The 18,370-nt window shown below is 30.4% G+C and overlaps 3 protein-coding genes across 3 annotated transcripts; 2 read left to right on the forward strand and 1 right to left on the reverse strand.

Moving 5' to 3' along the window:
- Positions 1–684: 684 nt before the first annotated feature.
- LOC107361742 (U5 small nuclear ribonucleoprotein 40 kDa protein) lies at positions 685–2,380 on the forward strand. Its single transcript, XM_015928617.3, has 5 exons — positions 685–911; positions 973–1,102; positions 1,227–1,730; positions 1,795–2,043; positions 2,111–2,380. Exons 1-5 carry the CDS (start codon positions 792–794, stop codon positions 2,161–2,163), a joined length of 1,056 nt encoding a protein of 351 aa, XP_015784103.1. The 5' UTR covers positions 685–791; the 3' UTR covers positions 2,164–2,380.
- A 1,000-nt stretch (positions 2,381–3,380) lies between these two features.
- LOC107361738 (peroxidase) lies at positions 3,381–17,155 on the forward strand. The gene is made up of 11 exons (XM_015928614.3): positions 3,381–3,609; positions 3,826–3,940; positions 4,034–4,477; positions 5,945–6,145; positions 6,273–6,490; positions 7,059–7,232; positions 10,975–11,145; positions 11,529–11,630; positions 14,666–15,494; positions 16,004–16,282; positions 16,638–17,155. The coding sequence occupies exons 3-11, from the start codon at positions 4,083–4,085 to the stop codon at positions 16,732–16,734; spliced, it is 2,466 nt and encodes an 821-aa protein (XP_015784100.2). The 5' UTR covers positions 3,381–3,609; positions 3,826–3,940; positions 4,034–4,082; the 3' UTR covers positions 16,735–17,155.
- A 304-nt stretch (positions 17,156–17,459) lies between these two features.
- Positions 17,460–18,370, reverse strand: LOC107361743 (ADP-ribosylation factor 2). Its single transcript, XM_015928619.3, has 3 exons — positions 18,185–18,370; positions 17,867–18,102; positions 17,460–17,707 (listed from the first exon to the last, which is right to left on the reverse strand). The coding sequence occupies exons 1-3, from the start codon at positions 18,330–18,332 to the stop codon at positions 17,546–17,548; spliced, it is 546 nt and encodes a 181-aa protein (XP_015784105.1). The 5' UTR covers positions 18,333–18,370; the 3' UTR covers positions 17,460–17,545.

Below are 18,370 nucleotides of genomic sequence, written 5' to 3' on the forward strand. Positions count from 1 at the left end.
CGTAATGTGAATATCAACAAAAGATGGAAATGAAATTTGAATTGAATTGGATGTCTTCATACAATTGGATCCTGGAGTTGAATAACTTCTGACTAATATGATATATTAGACTGATGACAATCTAATGAATTGATATTACTCCAGTCATTTGAATGCAATACCTTTGATAGTTAAAAGGTTACATTCTTATTCAACGTGGAGTCACATTGAGATGAGTAAATTGTTCCAGTCAAGGCAAGATTATAATAAAATAATCAACACTTTTTTCACTCAGAATTAAGCTAAATTAGATTTTGCAAACATTACTATCTCCAGTAAATTATTAACATAATAATTATCTGCTAAAATGATTAAGTCATAAAGTTATTGACAGTAATGATTCACATTTAATTAGTATAATCAAACTGAAGCCCAGAAAGCTTCAAAAGGAGATTTCCAAATATGATTCATTTTATCGAGACTCAATGATATAATACTCACATTTTTAAATTTGCTTTCTTGTATTATATTAAATTAAATTTCTTAAGGGCTCCAAATTAATTTGTTAGATGAGGACAAAAATTAAGATTTTGTTGTTTAATTTTATTCAACTTCAAGTTTTTTAAGTTAATAGTTAGTATCGATACTATTGACAAAAGTATCGATTTGTATTTTTCAACCAGTAACCAAAGTTACTGGTTATACAAACCAAACTAGTGAAACCACGAAATCTTTATACTAATCAATCTATTGTTCTTTTTCTTGTGTCCAGTTATCTTGTTTCATTTTAATATAAATAAACTTACAGAATCATGGCTAAACGTCCAGGAGATGAGTTCACTACTGTTGGTGCTGTTGTGCCACTCAAGAAGGGTCGTAATGAATTGGTACAAGCAGTGGATCCCTCTAAAAGCAGAGCAGTTGTCGAAATGGTAATTACTTGATTATATCGCTATCAATTCATTATTAACTATGTGATACCAATATTTACAGGGTCCACCCAGGACGTCTAGTTTATTTGCCCCCATCATGCAGTTATCTGGACATCAAGGAGAGGTCTATTCTTGCAAATTTCATCCTGATGGAAGAGTCATTGCATCAGCTGGCTATGATCGGCAACTATGTAAGTTGTCAAATCTTCAAAGTTTTCTCTTGTTGGTTGACATAATTAGCAGTTAACAATTTTAAGAAATCTTTATATACTTTTACATGATCACTAAAATTGATAATTTTTTCTTTATCTACAGATCTCTGGAATGTGTTTGGCGAGTGTGAAAACTTAGCCGCTTTGCAAGCACATAAGGGAGCCATACTAGATGTTCAATATTCTGTTGATGGAACCAATATTTTTACCGCAAGCACAGATAAAACAATTATCATGTGGGACTCTAAGACTATGACTAGGGTTAAAAAGATGAAAGGCCACTCTAGTATTGTTAACTCATGTCATGCTTCTAGGAGAGGTCCACAACTACTTGTAAGTGCTGGTGATGATTGTAACATAAAAATTTGGGATCTCAGAGACCGTAAATGTAGTCAAACCTACAAAGATAAATATCAAAATTTGGCGGTTACCTTCAATGAGAATTCAGATCAAGTTATTTTCGGAGGGATTGATAATCTCGTCAAAGTTTACGACATGAGGAAAGGAGAAATTCTGTATTCTATGGTTGGTCATTTTGATAGCATAACCGGACTTTCATTGAGTCCTGACGGATCTTTTGTTTTATCTAATGCAATGGATAATACTTGTAAGTTTTATGTTTATCAGTCTATGAAAGTTTTTAATACCAACTTTATTTTATTTATTTTCAGTATGCATTTGGGATATTAGACCTTTTGCTTCTAAAGAAAGGTGTACAAAAACACTGCAGGGTCATCAACATAACGCAGAAAAGAATCTATTAAGATGTAGTTGGTCTCCCGACGGAACTAAAGTTAGCGCTGGATCAGCCGATCGACATGTATATATTTGGGATACTCATTACAGAAGAATTTTATATAAACTTCCTGGACATCATGGAGCAGTTACTGAGGTTGTTTTTCACCCTTCTGAACCGATAGGTAAGTTTATCAATGCAGCCTAAAATATATGTCATTATTTTTAATCTGAAAATATTTTTTCTTTCAGTTTTATCTGGTTCAATTGATAAAGAACTGTATTTAGGAGAAATCGAGCCTTAAATTTAAGTCCATCATCATTAGAAAAATGAGCCTATTTAAAAGTGAGTTTATTTAACTAACTTACACCAGCAGAACCAGAATGCTAATTTGACGAATTGGGGAAAATGTCCCATAACCCTTTTTTGTACCTATAAAATATACTTTGATTATGATAAATGAAAGGTTTGAAAAATTATTTTTTTCTTTGTTCAAAAATTAAAACATTTTTTGAATGATATATCACTGTATTTCCAATAACCATGTTCAGCGAAACTCTTTAAATGTTACACCGTTGATAGGCCGGGAATAGTGCAATATAGTTCTAATTTAACTTGTCTATTGACATTATATTGACACTACTCATGACCTACCACAGGCTAGGCAGACCATCAGTTAGAGAAATAACCATTTATTTTCAATAAGGCGTAGAGTTCATCCGATTAGGCCATCATGGTTCAACAAAATATTGATGTTTTGATTATTGGTGGTTAAGATGTTGAAATTTACTCGTGAAATATAAGTAAATTAGGTTTAAAACCATTAAAAATCACAAATATTCACTTAATACTTTGCTTAAAAATAAACACAACTTCCACGTGTTTCACTGGTTAAAAGAGATTCATGAAAATGGCGGGTAAATATCTTAAGAGAGGTGGAAGTTGAAGTGTTGAAACATAAAGAGCTACTGAAAACAAGTAAGAAAGATAATGAAATCTCTATTTTGAATTACTTTTTTGGTTGAAACCGGGTTTTTCGGTTTTCACCAGAATATTGTTTCGTAGCTCTTCACTTCAAATCATTAATCTCACCAATTCCATTTCAGATGGATATGGATCAAGCATATGGATCAAGTCCATTCAAAAGCACAATGTGTGTTCTGGTACTCACCTTGTTTAGTTTTAAAGCCGTAAAATTAGGCTAATTAATAGATCCATGTAATTGGCAGAATGTTTGATAGTGAATTAAAACACAGAAATTAATTAGTTGATGATAATTAGTAGAGAAGGAATTGATTGAGAAAAAGTTATCTCAAATAGGAAAAGTAAGTCAAGAAAGAAAAGTGTCTTAAAAATGAACTAAAATATGAAAGTGAGGAAAGAAAGAGGAAAAGAAGAAAAGAAGAAAAGAAAGAAAGTAAGCACGAAAGATGAAGAGTGAATGTTTTGAGGAGGGAAAATCTTGAATATTGGGTGGGCAAATGAATAGCCTGCTTATCAGAACATTTAAATCAGAATTGTGAATTCCTTTGAATTGACGCAGTGTTCAATTTAATGATAATATATTTTGCTCATTATTTTCATCATTTCTTGTTTATGTAACCGTTATTCAAAACTCAAATGTAATCATTCAATTGTTGAACCAACAACGAGATACTTCTGTTTTTTGGAGCTGCACATTTTTAAATGTGCTTACCCTGATCATGTAATCTTACATTGTGACTCAACTTATATCACTAGTTCATTGCAAGTATGAATAGCCTAACATCTTTCAACTGTTAATATTTAATCGTCTGATATTTTGATCTAATGACTAACCATTTTAACCAGAAAGCTTAACACCTTAATGTTACCAACGGTTAACAGATTGTCTTTCAAATTATATCTTTTTCTCAACTAATTTTCTTTGTGTTTGTTTTTCTTCTTCTTTTTCTCTATTCCTTAACTGTATTCTTCTCTACTCAAGTCAACTTATATCAAAATAACCTGTTGATTGCTGGAAAACAATTAAGCGAAAGCAAAAAGTGGATAACCAATTTGATTGGAACACCAAGATCAATTGGATAGAATAGGAATCGACGGTAAACAAGAAAAGATTTGGTGGATTACTGTTTTAACTGGTTCATCCATTTTTTTAGACACCTTTTTTTGACTGTTAATTTTGCTCTTTTTAGCATCATCATCGTTCTCATCAAAAGTTTCATTAATTGATCACACAACGAAATGGGTTCATCTATTTATCAAATGTCTACGAGATCGAAGCCATGTTGGTCAAAGATATCAACATTGTGTTTTCTTTTCACCTTTTTCTCATTTGTGCCTTCACTTTTAACCAGCCAAATACCAGTGATTACCAGTGATCAATCCAATGCTATTACACCATTATCACCTTCATCACCATCCTACCAATCAACAACATTGGGATCTAATTCAGCTCTGTTTGCTGTAGAAACCGCTGAGTCGCCAAAAAATTCAGCAAATGTTCTTTTGGCTCCATCAAGTTATACTCAATCCTCTGAATGTGCATTAATTTTACAGCGAACCTACGTTGTTAATCTTCCTTCAGAATCAACTCGAAGTCCACTTTTTGCCGGATTCCTAAGTGTCATTAAACAACCGTAAGTTAATCCGACTCCACTTTCAATCCTCTAAATCAAATTCAACAATATAAAAGCTTGACCAGCTACACTTTCAATGTCCAAATCTAACCTAATCTTACCTTTGTTTCAATCCATTTGAACCATTAACCTACTGTTAAAGGTAAATATTTTATCATTGATTGTAATCTTTTTTTGCTGTCCATCAACAATAACGATATCATCATCACCATCATAATTATTAGTTGAGCTTACAATCAGTTTATTCATTTTCAACAATAAACCATTTTCATCTCTTTCTATGTTCCCAGTAGCAATTGAATTGATTAACTATCAACTATGCCTGTACTAACTCGATTCTTGAATCAAATTCATTCAGTTAATAGATGTTTAAGTAAATAAATGGTCATCGATTATGTCTGATTGTTATTAAACCCAATGAATCCACAAAATTGCATCATCTAAACTTTTCAAGTTCAACAGTTTTCCTTGATTACTATTTAGCAATAATATAATTCAAATGACCATTAAATTGATATAATTTATTTAAATGAGTACAATTATTTGCGAGTTACCTAAGAAATTTTCATTTCTATCTTTCATTTTTCAATTTTAATATCAACTCTTATTTACCTTTTCACCGTTATTCTGGTAAATTAATAATTCCGATTGATTGATTGATTGAATCAGTTTAACTCCTTTTTGTATCACTGCAAAACCAAGACATTTACGGTTAACATTTCTAATCATTATAACTGATGATGTTGCTTTTGTTTTTATTTTTTGATTGGTAAAACTAATTTACAATTAAATCTCGACCAGTTTCAGGCAAACTTACCGAATATCATGATTATAATTTAGTTTTGTGAATCAAACAGCAGCAAACAAAAAAATGTTATGAAAATCAATCAAATAAAGAAACAGATTGTAAGGATTTACAATTGATTACCATTTCTAACAGTCAATAATTAAAATATCAATAGAGAAATCTTAATTATTGGTTAAATAGGCAAGTCAACAGCTAAATAAATTCACCATTTTTTCAACCTTTCATCTCAAAAGTACAATCATTTTTTCATGTAATGATTAAAACTGCTTCAAATCAAATTTGTATTGATTAACGAAAAAAAGGAAAAATGTAAACTTAAATTTGATGTTGATCATTAATTTTGATTGATATCGACCTTAAACTCTGTTGATGATGGCATAAATAGCAATAATAAGACTTTCTTTTCATTCAAATGATTTAAATAAATGTAATGATAGCCGTTACTTTAAATCAAAATTCCCACCAAACTATCTTATTGGATAATCATTAGTTCAATAGTCTATGGTTATTGGGTAAAATTTTCAACATGGGATTACAATACAAAATGTAGCGCCAAAACAATAGCAAGATTAACCTTTTTGATATCATTAATCATCCTTTAACATGGTTTTAATTTTTCTTTTTTTCTCTTTATTAAAATGATATTTTTTCACTTTTAGTGCTCAATTTACTCCAGTACCAACTGGTAAACAAGAAGAATTGTGTATTCGTTATGTAGATGTTGAAACTGCAATCCAGGAGGCCAAATACCGACGTAATTACATCAGACCCAATGGTCTCAACTCGCTTGAACCATTACCACCAATTATATCACAAACTGCTGAGCTCGCATTGGAAGTTACCAGAGTTCTGGCTACACAGTAAGTTATAATTTGCATTCCTTACCAATTAGTCTTAATTTTTCAATTAACCTGTCTTCAACTCTCATCTCTACTTTACCTTTTCGTATCTTTTTGATTCTTAATTTGACAATGTTTCTTTTTGTAGATTCAAATTATCTCCTGATGAGATTCTTAATGGCTTACCATTGATCGATCTTTCACGAACAACACTTTGGGAAGAATGTCCAGCTCACGTTAAACCAATTCCATGTACAATTGAACGCTACCGAACCTTTACTGGACACTGTAATAACCTTAAAACACCTTCTTGGGGAGTCACATTTACACCTTTTGTCCGATATCTTCCTCCAGTTTACTCAAACGGTAGGCAAATATAAGCAAAAATGTAATCGTTTTTGTGCTTCAGCCTCATCAATACTAAAGAGTTATGATGATCATCATGGTGATGATGGTAATGATGAGAAAATGAAAGAAAACCTTTTTGACAAATGATTAGCTTGATTGTCCAATCCATTGACGATGGTAGTGTTTTTATTGGTGAAAAGAGATTATAATTCACAATTAGGTCAATTTTTGTGTGTGTGTTTGTGTTGATTTTTCAAAATTTGATTATTACTTATTAATATTAATAAATAATAATATGAGCATAATCATATTCTAATCATAACAGTATTACAAAAGGGTTTTCTGGAATGTGAGAGTAAAAGCTGATTTGGTAACTTCAATGAAAAATGTTGAAAAAAAAACTGGTTCAGAATGGAATGACCAATATTTACTTTACTTGAAGGTCTCTCTTCACTACTTTACGCACAAAAACCATTTTGTAACTGTTAATCTATCATTTTCATTTTAATATTTGATCAATACTATGGTCATATTAGCTTACATGAAGAGCAAATTCATTAAAATAAATCTTTATTGTTGATTTCAGGTATTGATGGTTACCGTGTTTCCGTTGTTGATGGTTCACCACTTCCAAGTGCTCGTATGGTTACTGCAACTGTTCATCGTGATGTTGACAGACCTGATTCTGATTTGACTATTTTAATCATGTCTTGGGGACAATTTATTGATCATGATTTAACTTTAGCAGCACCTCCAAGAGGTAAGATTAACATGACCAGAGCATAATGTTTCACAGTCAACTTTTCACAATGACTCTTGACCACTACAAAATTTCACAACTGATTGATTAACTGATTTTTCACTTTCTCAACTGTTGACTGACATTAATGTTACTGAAAGGTGATAATTAACGCGATTAAGATCACTTATTAGTTGAAGATTGTGTTAGTTAATGATTTTCAACTTTTTAACATATCTTTTAATCCTAAAGCTTAATGTTGATTTTGATTTATACTTCTCTATCATTAAGATTTAGCTGCGATTACATCGCAAATCAACGCACAAAAAGCAAGTATTACAGGTAACTGATAAGTTTTTATAATGTAATTAGGATTGTATTCAACTAAAGATTAGTTCACTATCCCATCATTTCAAAGTACAAGTGACCGTCATGTACTCTAATGATCTAGATTGTCAACGGATATTTTCAAAATCTGATGAATTTCTCACCAATTTCACTCTCCATTAATAATGAACTAACTAAATATTTATCTCAAATTTCAAGACAGGAGGAGAACTTCAAACGATTGATTTTCATTGAAACCAGGAAGATGATGAGTTATTGATGACAGTTTATTAAAGCGATTATTTTGGTCTCGCAAGGCAGAAATCAGTTGACTATCAATAATATTGGTTAAATGTAGAAAAGGGTTGTTTCTTAAGGTTTTATGATATTGGTTAGTCAATTTCAAATGATGCATTTATCTAAACCTTTTTTTTCTCACCCAAATTGTTGTGTAGGTGAAAGCAAAGTTGAAAGTAGACAGATTTAGATTGTTATTTTGAATGAAAAATTTTACCTTATTTTTGTTGTTAATTCACTTGATTCAATTATTTTTTGTTGTTGATGAAGATGTTAATGAAGAATGATTGTGACAAGGTGAATAATACTTGAAAGGTTATAAGGAAAAGATGAACAAAAGGATTGTGGTTAGACCATGAATAGACAAGCTTCGATGAATCAATGTTGAATGACCTGAATTGAACCGTTGAACATTGTTTCCGTTTAATTTATGCCAACTCAGTTAAATTAACACTAAATTATCAAATGTCTAATTGCTAATTTCAATAGTTTCCATGTGGCAACCCTGAAATATGCTCAAGTTTTACCGATAATTTGCCATTTTCACTGTCTTTTACCATTGATTAGGAAACTATCATTACATCAAGATTGTCTCATGATTTGAATTTCACTCAATTGTTTCTTGAACTGTTTATCGATCTATTTATCAAGTGCGTTTCTGCTACACTTTGTGATTGTGAACAATTTGATTTTGTTCAATACATGGAAATGGCATTGTTTTGGTGAACATTAATTATTGGTGTTTTTGTAGTGGTTTGTTGATTTTTGTGATAATCAAAATGTTGACCATTCAAGGAAAACAAAATGAAAAACAATAAGTGTTACAATGATGAACACAATTAACATTTACCATCCTAATTGTTGTACTTTGATTTTACAAGAGTAACAACAAAAAAAATGAAAAGCTTTAATGGTTAGCTTTATTCAGCAAGGTAACAATCAAATTATGATAATATTTTTCTTAGGCTTAATCGCTCTTTACACACCTTTACAACAATTAGTCTTCCTCAGTTAATTATGAATGTTGATTATGATTATATAGAAACAATGAATTTCAGTGCTTGGCTGAATTGCAATCAGAATACCAAATAATAATGATAATAATCAAAATTAATATTGACCGGAATTTTATCCTCCAATTAATGTTGACACCAAAAAACAAGATAAAAAGCCTTCAATTTTCACTATAAAACAAGGTTTGGTACAATTAAAAATTGTGATCAACAGTAAACACAGTTAATCAACATCTAGATCATCCTAATTTGATTATCATCTCAATCGATATTTATGATTCTGTATTCATTAAAATCAAAACCAACGATCAACAAAAAAGAAACGCAAAAAATGCTAAAAGATACAAAAGCTCACAATTAGTGCCTAGTTGAAACAATATACTAATGATCAACACTTATCACTTAAATCATTCAATCAATGAACAATTAATTATGTTACCTTCAAACAATATGATCTTTAGTCGGGTCAGTCTGATTAAAATATTTTTAACCATATTTGATTGAGGTCAGCTTATTGTTTCTCATTAGTTGTATCTTTGTGTTGATTTAATTTACTATTAACTACCAACGCCTACTAAATTAATAAACTATGACCCTTTAGTGATACATTAAAGGTAAAATGTCTATCGATTAATTGTTCAGTGTTAACCATTTTGGGTTTTCAATTACTTTTGGTTTACCCTTTTAGGCTTATTTTGTTATTTCAATTATCAACCAAACCCAAGATTATTCAGTTATCAATTAAAACAACAATAAAAACAACAATCAATTAATCAATTTTGCAATTAAAAATACAAACTCAGTTAAACATTTTGCGGTAAAAACAATCATTTAATCAAAATGTTTCTTTTGATTGATCATGTTAATATCATTGTTTTAAGATGAATTGAGCAAATAGTTCTGATTGCAATCAACAATGAATTTTAAAATTGTTTGCTATTTCATGGTAAATTTAAACATTATTATCTAAATTTTTACAGTTAATATTCAAGTTTATCATTGAAGTTCGCTCTGATGTTTAATGATCATTTCGTGCTGATGAATCTAAAGTAATTGATAAATCTGATCGTGAAATAGATTCAAATCAATATCATGAACTCACCTAATCTTTGATCACTGTTGAGTTTTTCATTCATTTGAAAATTGTCTCATCAAATAGAAGGCAAAAATTTGTAAAAATACTTGTTTAATGAACAACCAATCAATCAGAATAATGATGAATGTTTAATTGCAACTATCAATTACTTTTTGATGAAATTAACTTTTACTGAGCAAATTTGATTATTACAGTTGACATTTTGATGTTCATTTTTGGCTACAATTTAATTGACCAAATTTGATTCTATTCACTTTTATTATTAGCTCTTAGCTGTTCATCATTAAAATGAAATTAGGTTGATTTTGGGTTCAATTTAGTTACAAATAATAAGATTGATTGAAGTAATGATATGATTCAGAGTAAAGAATTAAATTTGCATGCGAATGAGTTTTCACAATTGACAGTTAATATCAATTGTTGCCCAATGTAAATGATGTTTAATATTAAATTACTGTTAAACCATTTTGTTGGCAGCAATTTTAATGGCAATTATCTTGTTGAAATAACCATTTGCCATTAACCATAACTTTTGATGATTTATAATTATCATGTTAACATGAGAGTTGATTGTGGACAATAATGATGTTAACAGCAAACTTGAGATTTGTCAACAATACAGGTTAACATTTGATGATATATTTAAGTGAACATCAAATCATCGTAATTTGGTGAATATAACACAACTTAAAATGACTTCTTTTTCTGACCAACATCGATATTCTGATAAAAACTGCTTCTCAGGTTAACATTTTAATAGTAACAATCAAAGCCCACTCACGTTATAATTGATTCAATTGACTAATTATCATTTTCTTCCGTATTTATTGAAATCAAAAATTTGTTTAGTCTAAAGTTTCGCCGATATAAATTGTAAATGATTGAAATGAACCAGTTTTTGACCAAATTCATTGGTTGATTAAACATCAATCCTAGTTGAAGTTAGTCTTTGATTGGCTTTTTTATTTTGGTCAAGAGTCGAAATATTTTGTTCAACATTTTAATTTGTTCTCATTTATTCCATTTACAGATGAAAATGATCTCGAATTTGATTGTTGCGAGCTTCGTGAACGAGGAACTGACCATCCATTATGTGCACCAATAATAATCCCTGATGATGATCCATTGTACAGTCCATTTGGAAAACGTTGTCATGACTTTAAACGATCTGTTGCTGGCCATCGTCCAAACTGTGCTCTTGGTAAATAATCAACTCGTTTTTACTTGATATTAATTAGCATTTTGGGTTAACTCTAATCAATGTAAATGCATTATTTATTCATGCCTTTTGTGTTTGCGGTTGATTAAAACAATGTACACAGTTAGACTCTGAATAAGTTGATAAAAGTTGATTAGCTTGGGCCAATTGTAGTCACGAGTTTGGACTTGATTTACCAAACAATTTACTGATTTACTTTCATGATCACATGATTACTCAACAATTAACTTCCTCATACAGTTTACAATCTTACATATTAAAATTGTAAATTATTACGTGTTTACATAGAATTGATTTGACCCTAGAAATGTTTCAATTTAATGATTGTGATTGACTTAATTTTCATTGATTATCTTCCTTAACAGGACCTCGAGCTCATATTAATACATTATCATCGCCAATTGATGCCAATTTCATTTATGGTTCAAGTGATGCTTTAGCTCGTCGATTGAGAGCATTTAAAGGAGGTAAGTTTATCAATTATTGGCTTTAATCAGCAGGTTACTAATCACAATTATACACTACAATTAAACGTGAAAAATGATTACAACAAATGAAATTGATTTAAGATGATCAGTTTAAGACAATTTTGCTTTTCCTATTTAGTTTGTTTGCCTAAAGTTGGCCATTTGACCTTTGTTTGTTGTTGATTTTTACATCAAAAATTTAAATATAATCTAATGAATTTTGATGATAATGTAATTCCAGTTAATTGTTACTTTATTCATCATTTTTCAGATAATTAATTCTAGGCGCTCGGTTTTCAATTTAGGCGAATTCATATGAAAGTATTTATGGGAAAAGTTAACATTAAAGATTTAATTGATAAATTAAATGAATATCTTTTAAGTCGTAGGCAACTGATTTATCTTGATTGCTTTATTTGTAAGATTTGCATAATTCGACACTTACTTTTGTTAGCTAATTAAATTGCAAAACTGACCTTAACCCGCTATTTAAATTTACTGAATCAAACTAGTTGCTTAGTCAAACATAATTTTATATCGCACTTAATCTCACCATCAATGTGAAGTTAAGTTGATAATATTTAACTTTATTTTCAGCATCAAATTATTTTCATTTGATAGTTTACCATTTCTTAGAAGCCAGATTAACTTGAAAATTATGACTTTTGTTTCAATGGAGTAAATCACCAGGTTGGTGGTAAATTAAATCTTGGATTAACTTCCAATTGCTAATTTTCATTATCATTTACAAGAAAACAATGGTTGTGGTCGAAATGAGCTTCTAATTGAATGTTTCATTAGTGAATCAAGCAACAGTTTCCAGTGTCTGAGACTGTCAGATATTCACCATGTTTTATCAAATAGTTGGTATTGCAAGCAATTAAGCTGATTGTCATTTTAAGGAAAAAATATTTATAAGACGATTATAAAAGATTTTTACTTTCTTTGCTAAAATGGCTCAGCAATGATTTAAAGCAATTAATCTTTCTGTTAAATTGTTATGTTATTAACATCATCAGTTAGAATTAATTACAATAAATTTTGTTGATTGTTTCAGTTAATGTTAAATATGGCCATTATCTGTTTACTTGTAAACATTATTCCGATCATTACTGCTACACTTGAATAGTAGATACTTTTGATTCAATTTCAGTAAACTTGTTTTTCACATTATTTTCACTTTTAAATCCTAAGGCAAATTACATTTGTTAACTTACCAATCGTACAGATTTAACATAATGTTTTATGATTGAATTAGTTTTACTATTGACTAATTGTGTTTCAAGGTATACCTGCAATTAAATAACATTTAATCAAGTACAGATTAATGGTAAATCAAATGTGTATAACAATTTGTTTACTGCCAAAGGGTAACCTTTCCAGAACACACATTCAATTTCCATAAACAATATTTTTATTGTTGCTATCTTTTAAGGCCTGAGAGTTAATTGTGGTTAAACTGATCATTTATAATGTTTTATTATTTGGATGATTTAATGGTCATTATCGTACTGCTCAAACCTTGAACGATGTCTAAGGTAAACAGTTAATCTCAATATTGATCATTTCAATAACCAATAAAGTTCATTTGGCACAATCAACTAACTTGATTCACACCAACATCAATCGCGTTTTTCAAGGTATAATGAGTATTTCAAGCAAATCAGCAAATTGTCAACTAATAGAGTTTAAATTGGTGTTAAGATTAACTGATTTTCAATAAGTGCTGCCATTTATAGTGAATGTTGAAAACAAAAGAAATGTAAAAATCTTTTAATCCATACATTTCAACAATTTGTTAATAAGATTAACTGATTGACTAAATAAAGGATTTAGTTAACTGTTAAACTGTTGATTACAAATTATAAAAGGGATTTTCCCTTAAAATGATTAAACTCTTTTTTTATAAACTTTACTAATATGTAATAATAATTAAATTTGATTTACTGAACTTGATACTTTAAGGGCAAAAAGAAGAATAAAAATTGATTTAATAGACTTTAATTGGTGAGTTAAATGGTGAAAATTTTGTCTTGATTAACGGGTGTTGGTCAAGGGAGGAGATGAAGGTGTAAGAAAGGTTTACAATCAATGCATTAATTAATATCATTCTGGTTAATTTGATTATTTTCTTCTTTTTTCTGTTACCATTCTGTAAATTGAAAATGAAAGTTAACTGAATCGCTTGATTTTATTCTGATAAAAGTAAAAGTAAATCTTTACCTTCAAACATCATTGAGAGCCAAATGGTTAACTCAAATCGCTAAATCAATTGATTGACCCAATACTGACCACCCATTTAATTATCATGTTTATGCACAATCAGGCAACTCTTAATGGTTTAAAAAAAGAAGAAACAAAATTTGAAATTAAAATAATTTATTGATTGTAAAGTTCAATTGAAATCTGTATTTGCAATCAATTTGTGTTTGTTTTTAATTTCGCCCTAGATTAAGTTTTTCTTATTCTTGCTAATCAAATTTCATTAATTTCAAGGATTTCCTCATTTCCCTGACTATTAGAAACTAAATTTTCATGGCAAGCCCGGAAATTAAATTATTAGCTGGATTGATTAACTGGATTTAAACTCGATCATGGATGTGTGAATATTCAGCTTTCTCATATTAGCAAATTATTCAGCTCAATGGGTGTTGTCTATCAATTTTTTACAATACATTTTGAATGTCCTTTAAACTCGTTTATCCTTGTTTTTAATTATCAACAATATTTTGATTGTTGCTGATTGATATTAATGTTTTGGAATGCTTTTCTCTAACTGTTCAATGTCAATAGTTGGAAATTATTACAAGTTCATGACTACTTGTTGATTGATTATTGATATTCTTGAATAGCATTTAATTTAATCCACAACTTAATAAAGACGTAATACTAATAATCATTTAAATGAATGTAATTTGGCATAACTGATGATTGAAATTGAAAAGTAACATTGTGATGGAACCCGCTGAAAGCATTTATAAAGATTGTGAATTATGATTTACTTTTAACACATTTTTCTCTTGATTTTTAATTAGGTTTAATGAAGGTTTGGGATCGATTCAATGCTTATGGACTGAAGCCTTTACTTCCACCTGAAAGTGATAATCCTGAGCGTGATTGTACTGCCCGACCTCGCCACTTATTTTGCTTTATTGCTGGAGATGAGCGAGTTAATGAACAAATTCATTTGACTGTTTTGCACACTTTATATGTTCGTGACCATAACCGAATTGCCACTGCCTTGGCTGAATTGAACCCTCATTGGGATGATGAAAAGCTTTTCCAAGAAGCTCGCCATATTATGGCTGCTTCAGTTCAGCACATCACATTGAATGAATTTTTGCCCCTCTTACTGGGAACCGAAATGGTTGAAAAGTACAATTTAACTGTCCAAGCAGAGGGTTATCGTGATGATTATGATGCCAATGTTCACATTGGACCTTCTCATGCTTTCCAAACGGCTGCTTTCCGTTTTGGCCACACATTTATTCAAGGAATGGTTCGTCGTTATGATAAATTTCACCAATTCTTGGGAGAAGATCCTTTACATAACCTTCTTCGTCAACCATTCATCGTCTATGAACCTGGTAAAATGGATGAGCTTATTGGTGGGCTCATTAACACTCCTGCTCAAACCTATGATCCATTTATTACCCAAGAAGTGTCAGGTCGCTTGTTTCAACCTCCACATAAACCTTTTGGCTTAGATTTAGCAGCAATCAATTTGGAAAGAGGTCGTGAACATGGTCTACCCGGTTATAATGCATGGAGAGAATGGTGTGGATTAGGTCGAGCTCAAAGCTGGCAAGATTTGGTTCCAGTTTTACAAAATAATACTGCTTATTTGTATTCTCAAATTTACAAGTAAGCGTTAATCGTTGGTTTGCTGATAAATTAATTCCAATGTGTTGAGGTGTAGCTAATTAATCAATCAAGTGAACACCTTTTGAAATGAAGAACCTTGTTCACTTTGCAGTTTTTTGTTTACGCTTTTGTTCCATTTGCTTCACAAATGGTGTTTTTTTCAATTTGAGCTCACATTTTATTTAACAATCAATTTTCACAATCCATATTTAAGCTCTAATTTAGTTTGCTGCAGTATTTCGTGAGATTAGAGTGTTCATGATTTTTCATGAATATGTCATGTAACATTTCAAGGGTTCATAATTGCTCAATTTGTTTATCTTTCATTTGGAAAATCACGATTTTGAATTGAAAAGCGAAAATTCAAAATCAGAAGTAAACAGTTATTACAAATCAATGTTGCCAAATTATATTGGATGCACTTATGAATAATTTAAAGTGCATTTAAATTTTTGGCAATTTTCTCTTCAAGTTACTCTACTAACTTCATATTTTTATTTCACTCTTAGACATCCTGATGATATTGATCTTTGGTCTGGTGGAATTTCCGAAGTCAGATTACCTGGTGCAATGATTGGTCCAACATTTGCTTGCATCATTGCTCAACAATTTTCCAACATTCGACGAGGTGATCGATTTTGGTATGACAGATCAGGACTGCCATCTTCATTTACCCCTGAACAATTGTATGAGATTAAAAAATCAGTACAATCAAAGATTATTTGTGAAAATGCCGATGATATTCCAACAATCCAGACATGGGTTATGAGACAAGCTCATCCTATTTTGTAAGTTAATAGATTAACAAATTGTGTAATAATCATTCCTTATTTGGACCAATTGATTAGTCAAGTGTTTTAGACAAAAACCTTTCAAGTTTAAATACTTTATACTGTTCATTGAGACAGTAATCATATTATTACAATATTATGGCGATGGACCTTTATGCATAAGTAAGATAGATAAAGAAAAGTTGTTTAGTATCGATTTGTTAATAGCATTAAACTTTCTTCAAAGCAGGAAAGACTTTTAGGCTCAATTTAACAATAAGCTGGTCCAAATAAGTTTAAATAATGATTGTTATCATTTCCATTCAATATTCATCAATAATTGATTTCTCATTTTTTCCAATTCTTAAAATAGCAATCCTCGAGTTGCCTGTTCTGATCTTCCGTCCATCGATTTGAGATATTGGCAAGAGGATCCCAATACTGGAGCACTACTCTACAGAAGGAAATAGTGATTTCAAATCATTACCAGGAACAGGATAAGTAACAGTGTATTTTTACGGACAAACTAGAAACCAATGGGTACATTTGAGACAAAATTGACTTGAGTAAATGCGTTAATGATCACAAAAATTTAATTCAATAACTTTTACTCATGTTTGATTGAAAATTTATTATAAATCAGCTTAGTCGATAATTTATTAAGAGATTACAAGCTAATCTGATTGATCTTTTGATTTGATTATGGTATGGTCATGAATTGTCCTACAAGACAATTCTGCACTTTGTCCGTAAAGATTTTCATTGTTATTTATTCTTATCTCAAATAATTGTTAATTTCTTTTTGTAATCAAAGTTTATATTAAAAGTACATGAAAGCAAAAATTTATGTCTTTTAGAGCAATAAAACACTAATATTTCTAACATTCTAAATCTGGATATTCATGTGTTGATTGATAAGAGAAACGATTGTAGTTAAGCACTGAAGTTAATAACATTACAGTAAAACGGTACTTAATAGATAAAATTTGGGTTAATCCTTGGCAAAACACTAACCCAAGACGACATAGTTTTATTGACTAATAGACACACTACTTTACTTACTGATTGCCAACTGTTTACAATTGTTTGACGATAGATGGAAGGATTTTATGTATCAAGCAAGGTTTTACTGTGATTCAAATGGATTGTAAAATTTGCCACATCAAGAGATAATTGGTGTATTTAACTTGGTGTATACGATGGTTAAAAAAAATTTATTAATTATAATTGCTCTTAAGTTTGTAATTAATCAGGATTGAGAAACTAAAGGTGACAAGGTGTTTACTTTTGACCCTTTAATTGATTTGAAAGCCAGTCCAGACCTTCATAAAGACCATCACCACTTGTCGCACAAGTTGCTTGAATGTACCAATTGCGACTTCGGAGGGAATGTAAACCAAGTTTATCGGTAATCTCAGCGGCATTCATTGCATTAGGAAGGTCCTAGGATTTAGATTAATCAACAAATATATAAATGAGTTAGTTAACAATAAGGAAAAAATAGTTGGCAATCAGAAATTATAGTCAAATGAAAACAGTTGATTAGAGATAAGAAAGGGTGGATAATGACACCTGTAATAATGTATTTCAACAGCCACATACCTGTTTGTTGGCGAATATAAGGAGAACAGCATCTCTGAGCTCATCTTCAGTTAACATGCGATTCAATTCTTCCCGAGCCTCTCCAACTCTTTCTCTATCGTTTGAGTCAACAACAAATATAAGGCCTTGAGTGTTTTGGAAGTAATGCCTCCATAAGGGTCTAATTTTGTCTTGACCTCCTACATCCCAAACAGTAAAGCTGATGTTTTTATATTCCACCGTCTCCACATTAAAACCTAGAAATAAAAATATCAATTAATTATGTGTAAATGATATAAATCTTCATAATGACACATTGCTAAATCACAAGGTACATACCTATCGTAGGAATTGTAGTTACTATTTCACCAAGTTTGAGCTTGTATAAAATGGTTGTTTTACCAGCAGCATCCAAACCAACCATCAAAATTCGGACTTGCTTAGACCCGAATAGGCTTTGAAAAATAGAGCTGATAGTTAGGCCCATTGTTAAAATCTATTAAATAAACAATCTCTTAAAATAAA

This window comes from Tetranychus urticae, chromosome 1, assembly GCF_039701765.1.
Source record: "Tetranychus urticae isolate SD_2017Ah chromosome 1, NJAU_TeUrti_SD_1.0, whole genome shotgun sequence".
NCBI lineage: Eukaryota > Metazoa > Arthropoda > Arachnida > Trombidiformes > Tetranychidae > Tetranychus > Tetranychus urticae.

Excerpts from the sequence above, each read along its gene's own strand:
- LOC107361742 (XM_015928617.3), top strand. The coding sequence starts at position 792 with ATGGCTAAACGTCCAGGAGATGAGTTCACTACTGTTGGTGCTGTTGTG. Across the intron at positions 912-972 it reads GCAGAGCAGTTGTCGAAATG|GGTCCACCCAGGACGTCTAG; the intron begins GTAATTACTTGA and ends CAATATTTACAG. Across the intron at positions 1,103-1,226 it reads TGGCTATGATCGGCAACTAT|ATCTCTGGAATGTGTTTGGC; the intron begins GTAAGTTGTCAA and ends CTTTATCTACAG.
- LOC107361738 (XM_015928614.3), top strand. The coding sequence starts at position 4,083 with ATGGGTTCATCTATTTATCAAATGTCTACGAGATCGAAGCCATGTTGG. Across the intron at positions 6,491-7,058 it reads TCCTCCAGTTTACTCAAACG|GTATTGATGGTTACCGTGTT; the intron begins GTAGGCAAATAT and ends TGTTGATTTCAG. Across the intron at positions 16,283-16,637 it reads AGACAAGCTCATCCTATTTT|CAATCCTCGAGTTGCCTGTT; the intron begins GTAAGTTAATAG and ends TTCTTAAAATAG.
- LOC107361743 (XM_015928619.3), bottom strand. The coding sequence starts at position 18,332 with ATGGGCCTAACTATCAGCTCTATTTTTCAAAGCCTATTCGGGTCTAAG. Across the intron at positions 18,103-18,184 it reads AACTACAATTCCTACGATAG|GTTTTAATGTGGAGACGGTG; the intron begins GTATGTACCTTG and ends TTTTATTTCTAG. Across the intron at positions 17,708-17,866 it reads TTATATTCGCCAACAAACAG|GACCTTCCTAATGCAATGAA; the intron begins GTATGTGGCTGT and ends TCTAAATCCTAG.